This window comes from Haliotis rufescens, unplaced genomic scaffold (assembly GCF_023055435.1).
Source record: "Haliotis rufescens isolate VD_foot unplaced genomic scaffold, xgHalRufe1.0.p SCAF_3, whole genome shotgun sequence".
Taxonomy (NCBI): Eukaryota; Metazoa; Mollusca; class Gastropoda; order Lepetellida; family Haliotidae; genus Haliotis; species Haliotis rufescens.
In genome coordinates this window covers 41,050,977-41,066,398 of record NW_025964001.1, presented here as the reverse complement: position 1 = coordinate 41,066,398, position 15,422 = coordinate 41,050,977, and the positions used below count along the sequence as shown (strand labels likewise).

The 15,422-nt window shown below is 42.4% G+C and overlaps 1 protein-coding gene across 1 annotated transcript in view; it reads left to right on the top strand.

Moving 5' to 3' along the window:
* LOC124122931 (usherin-like) overlaps nucleotides 1-15,422 on the top strand; it is a 113,976-nt gene that overhangs the window by 32,787 nt on the left and 65,767 nt on the right. The window contains exons 11-22 of the mRNA XM_048402955.1: nucleotides 517-1,176; nucleotides 1,476-1,668; nucleotides 3,341-3,504; nucleotides 4,558-4,707; nucleotides 5,950-6,441; nucleotides 6,736-6,935; nucleotides 7,882-7,948; nucleotides 9,244-9,419; nucleotides 10,204-10,348; nucleotides 12,054-12,281; nucleotides 12,455-12,583; nucleotides 13,605-13,733. Of these exons, the coding sequence (XP_048258912.1) occupies nucleotides 517-1,176; nucleotides 1,476-1,668; nucleotides 3,341-3,504; nucleotides 4,558-4,707; nucleotides 5,950-6,441; nucleotides 6,736-6,935; nucleotides 7,882-7,948; nucleotides 9,244-9,419; nucleotides 10,204-10,348; nucleotides 12,054-12,281; nucleotides 12,455-12,583; nucleotides 13,605-13,733 (2,733 nt within the window). The remainder of the gene's footprint in view (nucleotides 1-516; nucleotides 1,177-1,475; nucleotides 1,669-3,340; nucleotides 3,505-4,557; nucleotides 4,708-5,949; nucleotides 6,442-6,735; nucleotides 6,936-7,881; nucleotides 7,949-9,243; nucleotides 9,420-10,203; nucleotides 10,349-12,053; nucleotides 12,282-12,454; nucleotides 12,584-13,604; nucleotides 13,734-15,422) is intronic.

Here is a 15,422-nt window from a genome sequence, read left to right as displayed (position 1 = left end):
TGATATGTGTCCATATCTGGATCTCATATATGTGATACTCCGGGTTATCAGAACACTGACATTATGCACATATTTATGATCTCATCTCAAAATATGTGCTCCAATGTTTGTAAATCTGACAACTATAATGTGAAGTTTTGTACTCACATCTTCAAACAATGGAAACTATTAAGCTGAACTTCACAGGCTACTCAATGCCACATATTATAGGGGTAAAAATACCCGTGAAGATCTGTGTAAGAATAGATCTTCAGCAACCCATGCTTGCTGTAAAAGGCGACGATGCTTATCGTAAGAGGCAACTTACGGGATCGGGTGGTCAGACTCACTGATTTGGTTCATGTCATCGTATCCTAGTTGCGTAGATTAATGCTTCATGATATCAGTCACTCGATTGTCTGGTCTAGACTCAATTATTTACAGACTGCCATCAAAAAGCTGGAATATGTTGAGTGCGGCCAAACAACAAACAACAACGATTACGGAAAAATGTGATTCATGCTTGTTCTTCTACAGGTGACCGCTGTGACCAGTGTCAGTTTGGTTTCTTCAACCTGACTGTCAACAATCCTGATGGATGTAACCCCTGCAACTGTGACCCCATTGGCTCCACAAGCATGTACTGCGAGCCCAACACCGGTGACTGCCGATGCAAGGCTAGCGTGGTTGGAAAGAAGTGTGATCAGTGCCATGACAACTACTACAACTTCACTGTGGGCTGCATTCCCTGTGGGTGCGCAGCCGCTGGAACAGAGCCCGGAACAGTATGCAACAAGACCACGGGGCAGTGTGTGTGCAAGGGCAACACCGAGGGACAGAACTGTGACCTGTGCAAGGACGGAGCCTACAGCTTTGGATCATCTCCGGATCTGGGCTGTGAAGCCTGTATCTGTGACCCAAGGGGAACCTTGAATGGAATGGCCCTCTGTGACAAGGCAACAGGGGCCTGTGTATGTAAGGAGAGGGTTGATGGTCGGAGGTGTAACGTGTGTAAGGGCAACACATGGGGTCTTAACATCTCAGACCCACTGGGGTGTAAGACTTGTGATTGTGATCCATCCGGCACCACGTTCGGTGATGTACAGAATGTGACGCAGCTGGCTTGTGATCAGAACACTGGCATCTGTTCATGTCTCCCACAGCGGCTGGGTCGAAGGTGTGATGACTGTCAGTCTGGTGAGTAATAGATGTTACAGGGTCAAGGTCATACAAAAACTCAAGGTCATCCAGAAGTCAAGTTCAAGGTCATGCAAATTGAGTATGCAGAGGAAAAGTTACAGAATATGAAAACAGACCATAGACCATAGAAATTAAGTACACATCATGTCTTGCCCCATTAAATAATTTTATGTGATAAAAATCCTTACACTCATAGTTTCATCAGAATACCATTGAATATGGCAAGCCTGGAAACACAATCTACCCATTCTTTTTTCCCCTTTCCTTTTGTTTTTAATTCTATTTCTTATCACCAGGGTACTTTGTTGATCGGGCACCTGGTGGTGGCTGTAGGTCATGTGACTGCAACACCATGGGAACGCTGCCAGGCACGAACTGTAACACGCAGACAGGACAGTGTGAATGCAAAGGTGGAACATCCGGGGTCACAGGTCGCACATGTGCAGAATGTCTGGGAACATACTACAAATTTAATGCCTTCTTTGGAACGTGAGTTGATTTTGTTTTGATCTACAACAGAAGGATGTTTGAGGAAATACAGAAACATGTCTCTGTCTTTGTGCAGACAGGATACATTCTCACCATAAATATTTGTGAAGACTCTCTTGCCTTTCTTCACAGATTTATCTAGACCTGCTCAGAGGCTGATGTTTGACCCCAAGTCTCGAGCATATGTCTGGAATAATTCCCACATTGGACTTAAACATTTCCCCATTCCTGCTTTTATCTCGATACATGTGGGTGCACGGGTGGCCCAGTTGTCTAAGGCGCTGTGATTCGCTGTGCAGAGTTGCGTCCCTTGGGCACGCCAGAAACCTATGATTGTGGGTTAACAGTATCGTTAGAATCCTGGTTCACCCCACTTGTGTTTCTAGGTTTGTCAGCATCATACCCGTGCTCGTGAGTTTCACCAAAGTGGTAAACGTCTAAGACTTGCATCACTTCCAGCTTTCCTCCCACATTAAGCTGACACGCTGTGATATAACTGGAATACTGTTAAAAGCGTGTTAAACTCAACTCACTCACTCACTCACTCACTCACTCACTCACTCACTCACTCACTCACTCACTAATGTTATGGCTTTGAAGTGTCTTGTATTTAACTGATAACAAGACCAACATAAGGGAAAATTCTTTACTGCCTAGTTTACTATTAGTTTAGCATTACTGCATTGAATGCAATGTTAAAATTTAATGTTGAAATACCCCGGAATTTAGGAAAAAAAGAAAATAAGAAACAGTCCAAATTTTGAACAAAATAATGATTTTTCCTAATTTGCCTGCCAAGGGCACTTTGTTTGAAATGCTAGATTAGTCAGTGTTCTTACATATATGAAATATGTCTATAATATGATAGAAAATGAACTGAACATCCTCACAATGCAAACTGATTTAAATAAAAGTGACAGAAAACATTTCTATGATCATTAAGGGAAATCTCTACTACGAGTCCACTGTACAATTCCGACTATATCAGAACAGGTGTTAGTGAATCACTACCAGTTAGTGACCATACCAGGTGTTCATGAAAAGGTGATTGTATCCTGCCCCATCAGTGGCACCCATCACAAACACATGGAAAAGCAAGTCAGTTGTTCACCTGAAGAAACACAGGAACATATGATACAAGTCAAAATAGTGAATTGCATCGGACATAATTTTTTTAAATAGCATCTCATTTCTTTGCAGGCCGTTGTAATAGCATCAGTTAACATGATGTCACAATCAAAGACCCATAAAGATTTTGGGTAGAATAGGTCTTCAGCAACCCATGCTTGTCGCAAAAGGCGACTATGCTTGTCGTATAAGGTGATCGAGTGGTCAGGCTCGGTGACTAATGATACATGTCATAATATCCCAATTACGTGGATAGATGCTCATGACGTTAATCACTGGATTATTTACAGACCGCTGTCATATAGCTAAAATATAGCTGAGTGGGGCGCTAAACAACAAACAAACAATAACGCTGGAATGGTCACCTCTATTTTTTACATCAAGACACTGGCTATTACTGTTTACAAACAGCAAAATGAGGAAAATGATTTTGGATGACAAATAGAATCCCACTCGAAGTTTTAAACCATTATCGACTCATGTTGATATTTATGTATATCAAAAGAGACACAGGTGAGATTTTCTGTGTACCAATTGTCTCCAGGTGTACGGAGTGTGGCTGTCTGGCCGCGGGAAGCCAAAACAACACCTGCAATGCTGCGAGTGGCCAGTGTTTCTGTAAGCAGTTTGTCACCAGCCAGACATGTCAGGTCTGTGTGGCGGGAGCCAGCAACCTTGACCCCAACAACCCCTTTGGCTGCAGTAAAGGTGAGACCGGTTGACACATGCATAGCCCTTGTAAACTGCAAAGACAAAGTGCAAATTCAAGCCAGGTTATCTGTAGATTTAACTGTGTGCTTAATTGATTTCGGAGAAAGAAGCACTTCTATCAAATTCACAGTTACCACCTCTGATTGAAGCAGCCACTTTGATGGAAGTGCTTCTTCCTCTTTCATTGTTAGTAGACTTTTGTTGGTTCCAAATTCAATTCTGATTGGTCAATCAGAGGTTTCAAATAACAATAACGATCTCTGAATGACCAATCAGAATCTAGTAATTTCCAAATTTTTAGTAGAATAGAATATGATGCTGATTCATTTGTTTCTGACAACAGAATTAACAATGAAAGGAGGTTCAAATGGTGGACTAATTTGCTACCAGTACAGTCATATAAAACTTGACAGATCTGATGTTTCATCTCTAATTCAAATATTCAGGAACCAAGAATTAAGGAATTATTCATCCGTTACTGTAGACCTGAGTTTAGCATATAACAGTATTCAGATAAGTCCAGTAATTCATAGTGGGGAGTAGGTTATTCTGGTAAAACCCATACCATAGTTTTATGGGTAATTAAATGCACAGGGACTGGTCAGTTGCTGTAGGTGGGATTCTGGGGGAGTCGGTGTCAATGCCAAAATGTATAAAAACTATAGGGAAGGGGGACTGAAAAAGTTACACAGTTCTATTTTTTGTTCCAATAAATTTAGTATAGATCTATTTAGGAACTGGTCAGTCTTTAGGGACTGGGTGTGTGTGTTCCTTAGATGTTTCATATGTCTATTAGCAATGACTGACCAACACAAATCTATCCCCCAAATACACAGTGAAACAAGAGCCATCACCACTGGAATATTGCTGGGCATGGTGTTAACCAACAAACAAAGTGAAACAAATTCTAAGTTAAGATATCAGCCATGGCAAGCAGCAAACAATGGTATTCTCTCTTGAAAAAAATATAACAGTAGAAATTGCAGAATGATTTATGGTGCCATTCCTCATCACTAATATTTGAAATCAAGAACTACTTCTATAATCCAGAGCCATCCCAGCAGCCACCGCCAACACACAACCCGAGAACCATGTCCATGGAACTCACATGGCGACCCCCAGACTATCCTAATGGTGTTATACAGGAATACAGGGTCATCAGGAACGCTTCAGTCGTTGCCACCATCAATGGTAGTAGTGGTAAGTGGTGTTGTCCAGGAATACAGGGTCATCAGGAACGCTTCAGTCGTTGCCACCATCAATGGCGGTAGTGGTAAGTGGTGTTGTACAGGAATACAGGGTCATCAGGAACGCTTCAGTCGTTGCCACCATCAATGGCGGTAGTGGTAAGTGGTGTTGTACAGGAATACAGGGTCATCAGGAACGCTTCAGTCGTTGCCACCATCAATGGTAGTAGTGGTAAGTGGTGTTGTCCAGGAATACAGGGTCATCAGGAACTCTTCAGTCGTTGCCACCATCAATGGTAGTAGTGGTAAGTGGTGTTGTACAGGAAGACAGGGTCATCAGGAACGCTTCAATCGTTGCCACCATCAATGGCGGTAGTGGTAAGTGGTGTTGTACAGGAATACAGGGTCATCAGGAACTCTTGGCTGGCACCACTTTGTGCTTTCCTACCACATTAATCTGACATGCTATGATGTATGATCCTTTCACTCACTTGTTTAATTCTTTCCATCTCTCCATCGTGATTAAATTTTCCTTTCTCATATCCATGCCTCAAGTGATACATAATATTTTAATAAAAGCAACAAAATCCTTTCATATTGGTAAGAAATCTCTGCTATTTCATGCACATTAGTTAATGAATCACTATCAAATAGCGATTATACTAGGTGTTCATGAAAAGACGAGCATATCCTGCCCCACCAGTAGCACCCATTAATGGAAATTTGTTCACCTGAAGAAACACAGTAACATATGATTCAAGTCTGAATAGGGAGACCGCCTTCGTGGTCTAGTGGTAGAGCATCCGCCCGGTGAGCGGAAGGTCCAGGGTTCGATCCACGGTCGTGTCATACCAAAAGACGTTAAAAGATGGTACTTGTTGTTACTTGTTGATAAAACAAGGACTGGTCGGCCCGGAGTCAGTATACTGTGCGTGAGTGGGATATTCATGTTAAACTGCGGCATGGTATCTCAGTGTGCTAGCACTATAAATCGGCATCAGTCCGGACAAGTACAAGCAGCCACACACACACATTCGTGCATGCACGTCGCTATATAACCCCATTTCACCTCACCTCACCTGAATAGAGAATTGCACCAGGTACCATTTTGGACACTGATGCATCAAATTTGGAAATGTCCTCCACATTTTTACCATGAACCGTTTTGAAACCTTGATGAAACAACTTTCGAGAAAGAGTCGTATGACACATTTGTCGTCCCATCCACTTATCTCCCAAATGTTGTATGTTTTAGAGCTAAAGTATGAGGACGTCAACCTTCTCCCCTTCACAAACTATGCCTACAACATCGAGGCAGTGAATGCGTTCGGGAGTGTAAGAAGCACGACTGTTGTCTTTCGAACCTTAGCTGGAATCCCCAGCAATGACAGCATCCTAACAGTGACTGACGTCGGCTCTCACAGTGCAGTGTTCTCGTGGACCTATCCCAGCGTAATGAATGGTCCTCTGGAGAAATTTAAATTGGTGTCACGAACCCCGGGTCAACCTGCCACAGACCTGACCCACTGGGAGGGTACGGAACTGAGTGCTATCCTCACCAACCTCATCCCCTTCACCACCTACAACTTCTCCGCCCACACCTGCACATCAGGTGGCTGCTCCCCCAGCGCAGTCTTCATGATCACGACTCTGTCATCAGTACCAGAAGGTCAGGCATCTCCAAGAATCACCCCTCTTAGCAGCACAGAGCTCTTCATCAAGTGGGATCACCCAAGCAAACCAAATGGTAAATAATCCAATCTCATTAAAATTAGATCTTAGTTCTTGCTATCTCTAAACAAAGATCTGAGGACATCCCATTACAGGTCACGTCAGAACAACCTTTGGGAACTTTGACCTTCCAAGGTGGTAGACGTCTGAGACCTGCAAAACTTTGGGCTTTCCCCCCACATTAAACTTTCATGCTGAGATATAACTGGAATACTGTTAAAAGGTGTGTTAAACAAAACTCACTCACTCCAAGGCAAAATATACAACCCACCTTATATGAGCCACGTTGTTATTATTTACCTGTTTCTAGGGATTATAATCTTCTATGAGCTGTGGATGCAAGGAGTACCAGGGGTCAACGGCACCCGCAACCCTCCCCTCCGGCGCATCTTCACATCTAGTGGACAATACAACCCTCGGGTCAGCTCAACCCAGAACAATGCCCTGCCACCTCCAATCACTAACTTCACAGTAAATAGCCTGGAGCCATTCACTGTCTACGAGTTTCAGGCACGTTGCCAGTGTTTCTGTCTTATGATTAGTGTGTTTGTTTGTTTGTTTGTTTGTTTGTTTGGTATATGACAGCCTCATGATTAGTATGACAGGGAATGCTTGATAATCACCTTTATCATGCCACCATGTTGGAATGTTGAGATCTTATTGGTACTTGTGATAAAATACTTTATTACTTGCCCGTGAAGAGATCACCCGTTTAATAAACAAACCGCTGTATTACACGTTGTGTAAATGTTCTAAAAAGATTTTATTTTTTTCACACACTGTAGCCCTCGAAAATAGTTTTAAAACAATGCCCCATTACCATGTCGCTAAATGTGAAATTACAGCTTAATGTAAATGTTTTAGAAGAAATTTATTTTTTGTTATAAAATAGCCTTCGAAAATAGTTACTGCAGACTGTGCAAATGTGAAATGTATCTTAGTTTAAGTGTACCTGAATATCCCTTTTGGAGGGGTGACCCGTGAAGATTGGGGTAGAGAATAGGTCTTCAGCAACAAATGCTTTCCGTAAGAGGTGACTGCTTGTCGTAGAAGGTGACTAACAGGATGGGGTTGTCAGGCTCGCTGACTTGGGTGATGCATGTCATCGCATCCCAACTGCATGATGCCAATAACTGGATTGACAGGTCCGGACTCGAGTATTTACAGACCGCCATCATATAGCAGGAATCTTGCTGAGTGCGGTGTTTAACAAAAAAACAAAAAAAACAAATGATGTAGATGCCTCTGGTTGTTTCTCATGGGCAACATTATTGCTACGTAACCGTTTCCTTCAGTATCTGCAGTCTCCACTGTACAAGCCAAACCATCACAACACCTTTGAGCACAGTATGCCTTTCTACTCAGTTTCACCTTGACACCTATGAAGAATAGACTGTTTTCTCCAAACTTCAGTGTTCAGTGTTGTGAGATTGTGATGGAACTGTTGGTATTCCAGGTGCTTGCCCAGAACGATGCCGGTAAGGCTGCCAGTCCGTGGACAGTGGGGCGAACTTGGGAGGCAGGTGAGCTCTTGCTGCCTCAGTGTGATGTTTACTGTGAAATCCTGTTAATCCGGATGCTACTTTCCTCATCCAGAATGACAAATTTAAGGATTAACTCACAACTGAGAAATGTTTCTTTGTATATACCGTATTTGATGTTATAAGTGCCCAGGGCACTCTCAAAATTAGAAATAGGGGGCTCTTATTACAATATAATTTTGGTGAGATAAAAAACAAGGGTGAAAGATTGTAAATTGTGTGGTTTATGCTGACAGTCTGAAATGGTATAAACGAAGAATCTGTGCGTATTATACAAGATAGATCTATTTTTGAGAATTTAATTGCCCATAATTAAGGGTGCATATAACACACGAGTGCGTATTCTACACGAATAAATAAGGCTTGTGTACTTTGATCAATTGGAAAGGGTGCTAATTGGGATTGTTCACTAGACAATATATTAGCAAATATCGTCGTGGGCGCTTATTACGGTACGGTATGTCTGGAACTGTAAACAGGCTGTCCTGACCAATGAAAATATCTTTAACCATCTAAACTACTAGATCAGTCATTTTGCAGTATCCTCGTGTTCATCACTGCTGTTGCCTCTGTTAATTCCTCATCTGGTTATGCCTCTTATTTATTCCTCTTTATTTCCCTTTTCATTCGTCCCTCTGTTCCCATCTTTCATTCATCCAGTTCATTGGCCCCTTCGTTTCTTTTTTCCCTCATTGGGCTGTTTGTGGATTGATACGAGGGCTGGGACAAATCCAAATTTTCTACCCAGGTACCTGAACCCTATTACAAAATGTCCAATCAGGAACTCTTTCTGGTACCCTAGCAAAAACTTGGTGCACATATAAAAGGTAATGCATACACTGAAGTTGACTGAATCTTTAGCTTAACTCAAACATACAAAAGTCAGAAGGATTGCATGTTTAGTCAGAAAGAAAGGCAAACATTAGCGACTTGTATAACCATGGATTTCTATTATTAGTGCAGTTAAAATTGTTAGAAATTGGCACTAGTCCTGTAATCCTTGCCAGACTGCCCAATAGTTAAGGTATCCTAAGGACCAGTACAAATTTGGCATTTTTATGGGTTTTGCTATATCTTATCATTATAAGAACTAGTGGACTAAAAATGATTGTTTCTACCGCTCCGTTAAACAATATATCACATATATTACAACGGGTCCGGATGGTCCTGTCCGGTCCAACTGAGGAGCCACCTGACCCAAGTACCAAGTTACCCGTCCCAGCCCTAAAATACAGGAACTCTAACAAGTCATGCAAGAGAGATGTTTGATATTTCAGCTCCTATCTTCACACCACCGCCAGTCATTAAAGGTGTGAGTAGCACAGAGTTGAATGTCACCTGGAAACAGCCTCAAGATGACGTAGCTCGCGGTGTCATCATCTCCTACAGAGTGTATCAGTACAGACGAACCGACACCCTGGCCAACCCCTTCGCTCCGCCGATGGTCTGGGTGGTACGTACCCTTAACAACGAGCCCTTCAACACTTCGTTTCTCTGATTAAACAATGTCCTGACTCCCTTCACGCACCTTTGGTCTTGGTGGTATTTTCAGAAACCATGTCATATAGGGTGTGTATGTGAATTAATGACACTTAGAAAGAGGGTGGGCATGTGTAGTGGGTGTTTCACGGACCCGCCGCCCCTACTGGAAAGCAGCTGGGAAAAAGATAAATTGAACATAAAAAGTTTTTTTTTATTATGTCTCCTGCTAGACCCTCTTATACAATTTAAAATGTATATATAAATTCCATATCTACGTAATTATCAGTGATTCATGAAGCCAGCTGTAGTATTAACTCCATAGCAGAATGACTTTCATATAAAATGAATAAATGATTGACATAACTATTTATTTGTATTTTTATTTCGACCAACATTGTTTTAAAAGCTGGAAAATCCGTGAAACATTAAATCATAAAAGAGTGACCTTATGGCAAGAAAAAATGTCACATGTTTTTAGGGAGGGGGGCATGAAACAATGTGACATAAATGGGGGAAGCCAGTAAATACACAGTCCTAAGACCTGTGACAAATAGGCTGTTTTGATTGGTACATATATTGACACTCATGTCTGTAATTTACAAAGAATATGATGCTGAGTTCATTAATTCCTATGTACATATATACGATAAATGTAGGCTTTGCATCGGAAATGGTAAAATAACTATATGATTCCTCAAGACCTGATGTTGTGAGCCAATGTTCTGTGTGACCTCAGCACCGCATGCATCTTGCAGAAAATCCATGAATCCCCAAGCAATGAGTTCCACAAGGTCGTGCAAGGCTTCACACCCTTCTCAGAACACCAGTTTCAGATAGAAGCCTGCAACAGCATTGCCTGCGTCAACAGCACAGCGGGAACAGGGAAAACTCTCCTTGCAGGTATGTGATTAGTTCTGATTTATGATATTCAAGGGGGCACAGGTGGCCCAGTCATCTAAGGCACCGCAATTAGCTGTGCAGAGTTGCATCATTTGGACCTGCCAGAAATGTAAGATCATGGGTTCGAACCCGAGTTTGCCCTGATTATATATGTCACCATACCCTCATGGGTTTCACAAAGGATCACTTAGGGTTTTCCTATCACATTAAGCTGACACTCCATCACATAACTGGGATACTGTTCAAATTAGTGTCAAACCCAACATACTCAATATTCAAGCAATATTATAGCTAGAGACACCAAGAAGTTCACACTTTGTTCCCATGTTAGGAATTGTGCCTCGGTTTTCAGTGAATGATTGAACCACTCGGCTACCACACACCCCCTCTCACATGTAATCTGTGTGTACTTGGTTTCAGTAGAACCTAGGCAGTAAGTATATCGTATATTAGGCCAGACTTTTACTTGTTCCTCAGAGTGCCAAATGAGTATCCGAAGCCTGATAATAAGTAGGATATTGGCCTTTTCTTGTAACATATCAATTTGTCTCATGGAATGACCTGAATGTTGACATTTTTTAATATGTGGTGGATTGAAAATGTCAATTTCTTAGGGCATAAGATGAGATAAACATGCTAGTTGATTTGAAATCTAAATGTGTTCATTATTACATGTATTATATTATACATTTATCTACCGCACTTATCCAGACTTTGTCCCTGATCATTGGATCCGTATGCATTCCAGTTATCATTCTCAACTCCCTGGGGAGTATACAACCTATGCTGGCTGCAGGCGCAAGGTTTTCACATCCAGCTAACATGTCGGTACCCATTCCCTGCTGGGTGAACGGGGGCATATTTGAACTAAGTCACTTGCCGTGACAGAGCGACACCACACGTTTTGACACTTGTGTTTCCGTTGTATGTATGTATGTATTCATGTTTCCACTATTGGGTCATTTACTAATGGATGAGTGGGTTCTTTAGAGTGCATAGGGCTGTACAGTACTGGGAATATACTGTACACTAGGGGTAGTGACAACACCGTAAAGACCTATAAAAATAGTTTGCCATAGGCTGAATAACAATGATCTCGGCACCTGATGCTTGCTAGCCTGGTGCTTTAGACCACCTGCCCACTCCGCCCCATATATTATGTACAGGATAAAACACGCCTCCAAGGGGTTTTTTTAAATGTAAAACTGCGAGCCTGAGGGCTTTTCCTGAGTTCAAGATTTAACATTTTCAATCAAAACCTTGGAGGCGTGTTTTATCCGACTTATGAACAGTTAAAATGCAAGAAATACCAGAAAAAAGTAAGAAAACATTGCGATACCTTATAGTGAAACAATACAGTGTGTCGCGGTATAAAAGGAATTCGATCAAAGCGTGTGAGAGAAAAACATGAGCAGCATGGACCAGCTGGAGTCATGACAAGTAAAATTTCTAACTTCTAATCACCTGCCCTGGTGGCTCAGTGGGAAAACAGAGGGTTTACAAAACTTAACATGATATGTGAGGTTGTAGGTTTGATTCACGTCATGGAGTTTTCATATAAAAAAATTGTGACTTTTACCAATCATCAGAATATGAATAAAATGGGGTATCAACAAAAATAAATTTCGAGTGCTTGAACACAGATGACACGATGATGGTGTGCATCTTTATTAGAAGACTAAATGGAGGTGGATTTCTCTTGCAGCACCAGTTGATGTGAGGAAACCCTTTGTAGATGGCTTCAACTCCAGCGTCATGAAGATCACATGGGAACCCCCCACCTTTCAGAATGGGCCTCCGCCAGTGTACACAATCGAGAAGACCTCTATAGCGCTGTCGTCACCTGCACAGGTTGTCAGCGGAACCAGGTTTCCTGGAGGAGGCTACTACAAGTTCCTGCCAAATGTTATTCCACAGAATGTTGGTTTCACGGGTAAGATCATTATGATGCAATTTCACTGCAGCGATATCTACATTACAGTGTAGATATCACTTGATCTCACCCAAGCGATATCTCCTTTGGGAGCCAGATGATAAAAGGTGTTATTATTTGTACAGATTGACATTATTAACAATTTTCAGTTCTATTTTTACTTTCCTTCACAGGCATACGCTTCAAGTTTCGCATGAAAGCTAAAAATGGCCTAGTGTTTTTCACAGCAACACCATCTCAGGATGAATTCTTTGTCGTACAGTTTGAGAATGGTCGACCAAGGCTTGTATTTGACACACAAGGTAATTCCTTATTTCTGTTTCTTATAATATTTACACTATCGAGGATATCATGAAATAACTGCCAAATGAATGGATCATTTCATGTTAATAGCATGTTATTGTTTTCAGGATATTCTAAAAGAAATGTTCATGATAATATTCTGTCAGAAAATCAAGGAAAGCTTAGCTTTCTATTACTTTCTTTGGCCCTGGTATATATTACCATTTGTAATGCAGCATATATATGATGCTGAAATAGTCTTGGTTCTCAGGCACACTGTGTGTTCGCATAACATTCATGTTTGATGTATTTTTATTCCTGCTTTTAGAGTGTTACCAATCTATTTTAATGTTTCACAGATAGACCTACCATAAAGTTTCCAAAAGTTAATAAACATTAAGAATGGATTTGTTGATTGAAACTGCTATTTTTTATTGGTATTACTGTAAAACATATATATTATGAAATTAATGTCAAATAAATTAATTTCAAGTAATGCTATCACATTTGATTGGCTGGCCAAGCACTTTTCTTTTGTGTTTGTTTTCACAATCTGAAAAACAATCGGCCACACCCACTGACAGACTAGTGTTTCCTGATTGGCTGATAATAGAATGGGCGGGGCTTGTGCCAAATTATTGCACTGAAAAATTTAACAAGTTTCATATTGTTGTCTACATTTCTTTTTTTAATGAATAAGTCAATTCTGTGAATTTATTATTGTTGACAAATGTATATATAAGAATAGATTTCATCATGTTTTTGTATGTATGGAGTTCTGGACATAAAAACTGGTGTGCATTTTGCATAAATCTATGTAGATTTACAGAGCGTGAACACCGTTTTTTTATGTTTATACCTCCATATTTTATCTCAACCCTGACAACATATTCAAAGTCAATCTGTTAAAACAGGAAATTAATTAGCGTAGCCTTAGAGGCAATCCACCTGCGTGGAATTAATTGTGATTGTTTGGGGTTACTAAAATGGTTATTAAGCATATGCTAGGGAGATTATTTTAAACATGTCTTCACTTAACAGGTTGCCTTACAATCACTGAAATAAATTCAACAACTGATGGAAACGTCTCCTACGCAGATGAGGTCTGGCACAATGTTGTTGCTGTTAGATCTGCTAGTGCAGGTCGCATCAAATTAGACCAAGTTGAAGGTCAGATATCAGCTGTGTAACTGTGCTTCTGACCCTTGACCTCTACAGTATTTCCTAACCTCCTCTGTGCCTGACCACAGTTGTATCTCCTGGCCTCATTTAAGTCTCCTGACCTCAGCTATGTTACCTGACCTCAGCTTAAATAACTCTTGACTTTATCTGTATCTCTTGACCTCAGCTCTATCTCCAGCCTGCAACTATTTTAGTGACCTCATATATATTACCCGACCGCAGCTTGAATATCTCCTGACCTCATCTATGTCTCCTGATCACAGCTATATATCCTGACTGCTTTGGTATCTCCTTGACTTCTGGAGTATGGAGTTGGTACCCAGGGGTATGGAGAGAGAGAGGGGGGGGGCACCCAGGGGCATGGAGGGGGGGCACCCAGGGGTATGGAGGGGGAGCACCCAGGGGTATGGAGGTGGCACCCAGGGGTATGGAGTTGGTACCCAGGGGTATGGAGGTGACACCCAGGGGTATGGAGGGGGGCACCGAGGGGTATGGAGTTGGTACCCAGGGGTATGGAGGTGGCGCCCAGGGGTATGGAGGGGGGCACCCAGGGGTATGGAGTTGGTACCCAGGGATATGGAGTTGGTACCCAGGGGTATGGAGGTGGCGCCCAGGGGTATGGAGGGGGCACCCAGGGGTATGGAGGGGGCACCCAGGGGTATGGAGGGGGCACCCAGGGGTATGGAGGGGGGCACCCAGGGGTATGGAGGTGACACCCAGGGGTATGGAGGGGGGCACCCAGGGGTATGGAGTTGGTACCCAGGGGTATGGAAATGGTACCAGGGGTATGGAGGTGGCACCCAGGGGTATGGAGTTGGCACCCAGGGGTATGGAGGTGGCACCTTGAGTTAAAGAGATACTACCCAGGGTCTGCAAGGGGTAATCAGAGATATGGACCAAGAGATGATACCAAGGACCACACCAGATCACAGCAAAACACTGACCAACTCATACCCCATCTTGAAATGGATGTTGCCTTGGGAATTCCTTGTCCAGAATCTGTGCTCTTGTATGCTCTAACTCTAACCTCTCTCTTGCTTGTAATCTATCCCAGGTTGCAAAAGTGTGGGCAAAGTGACCACAACTAACGATGAAGGTCTTGACTATGATGACAATTTGTGGCACGACTTTGTTGCCAAGCGTTCAGCAACCAGTGGCACCGTCATTGTTGACGAGGGTTGGAAAGGTATCCTTCACTGTCTACAGTAATACCTTCAAGTTACCTGTGTCACACCACTAACCACCAAGTTACTTGTGTCTCGTTCCACCCCAATACTGCCCTCACTTTCTCACTGTTACCTGGCTCACTGTTACCTGGCTCACTGTTACCTGGCTCACTGTTACCTAGCTCACTGTTACCTGGCTCACTGTAACCTGTCTCACTGTGACCTGGCTCACTGTTACTTGGCTCACTGTTACCTGGCTCACTGTTACCTGGCTCACTGTTACCTGGCTCACTGTTACCTGGCCCACTGTTACCTCACTGTTACCTGGCTAACTGTAACCGGTCTCACTGTTACCTGGCTCACTGTTACCTGGCTCATTGTTACCTGTCTCACTGTTACCTGGCTCACTGTTACCTGTCTCACTGTTACCTGTCTCACTGTTACCTGGCTCACTGTTACCTGGCTCACTGTAACCTGTCTCACTGTTACCTGGCTCACTGTTACCTGGCTC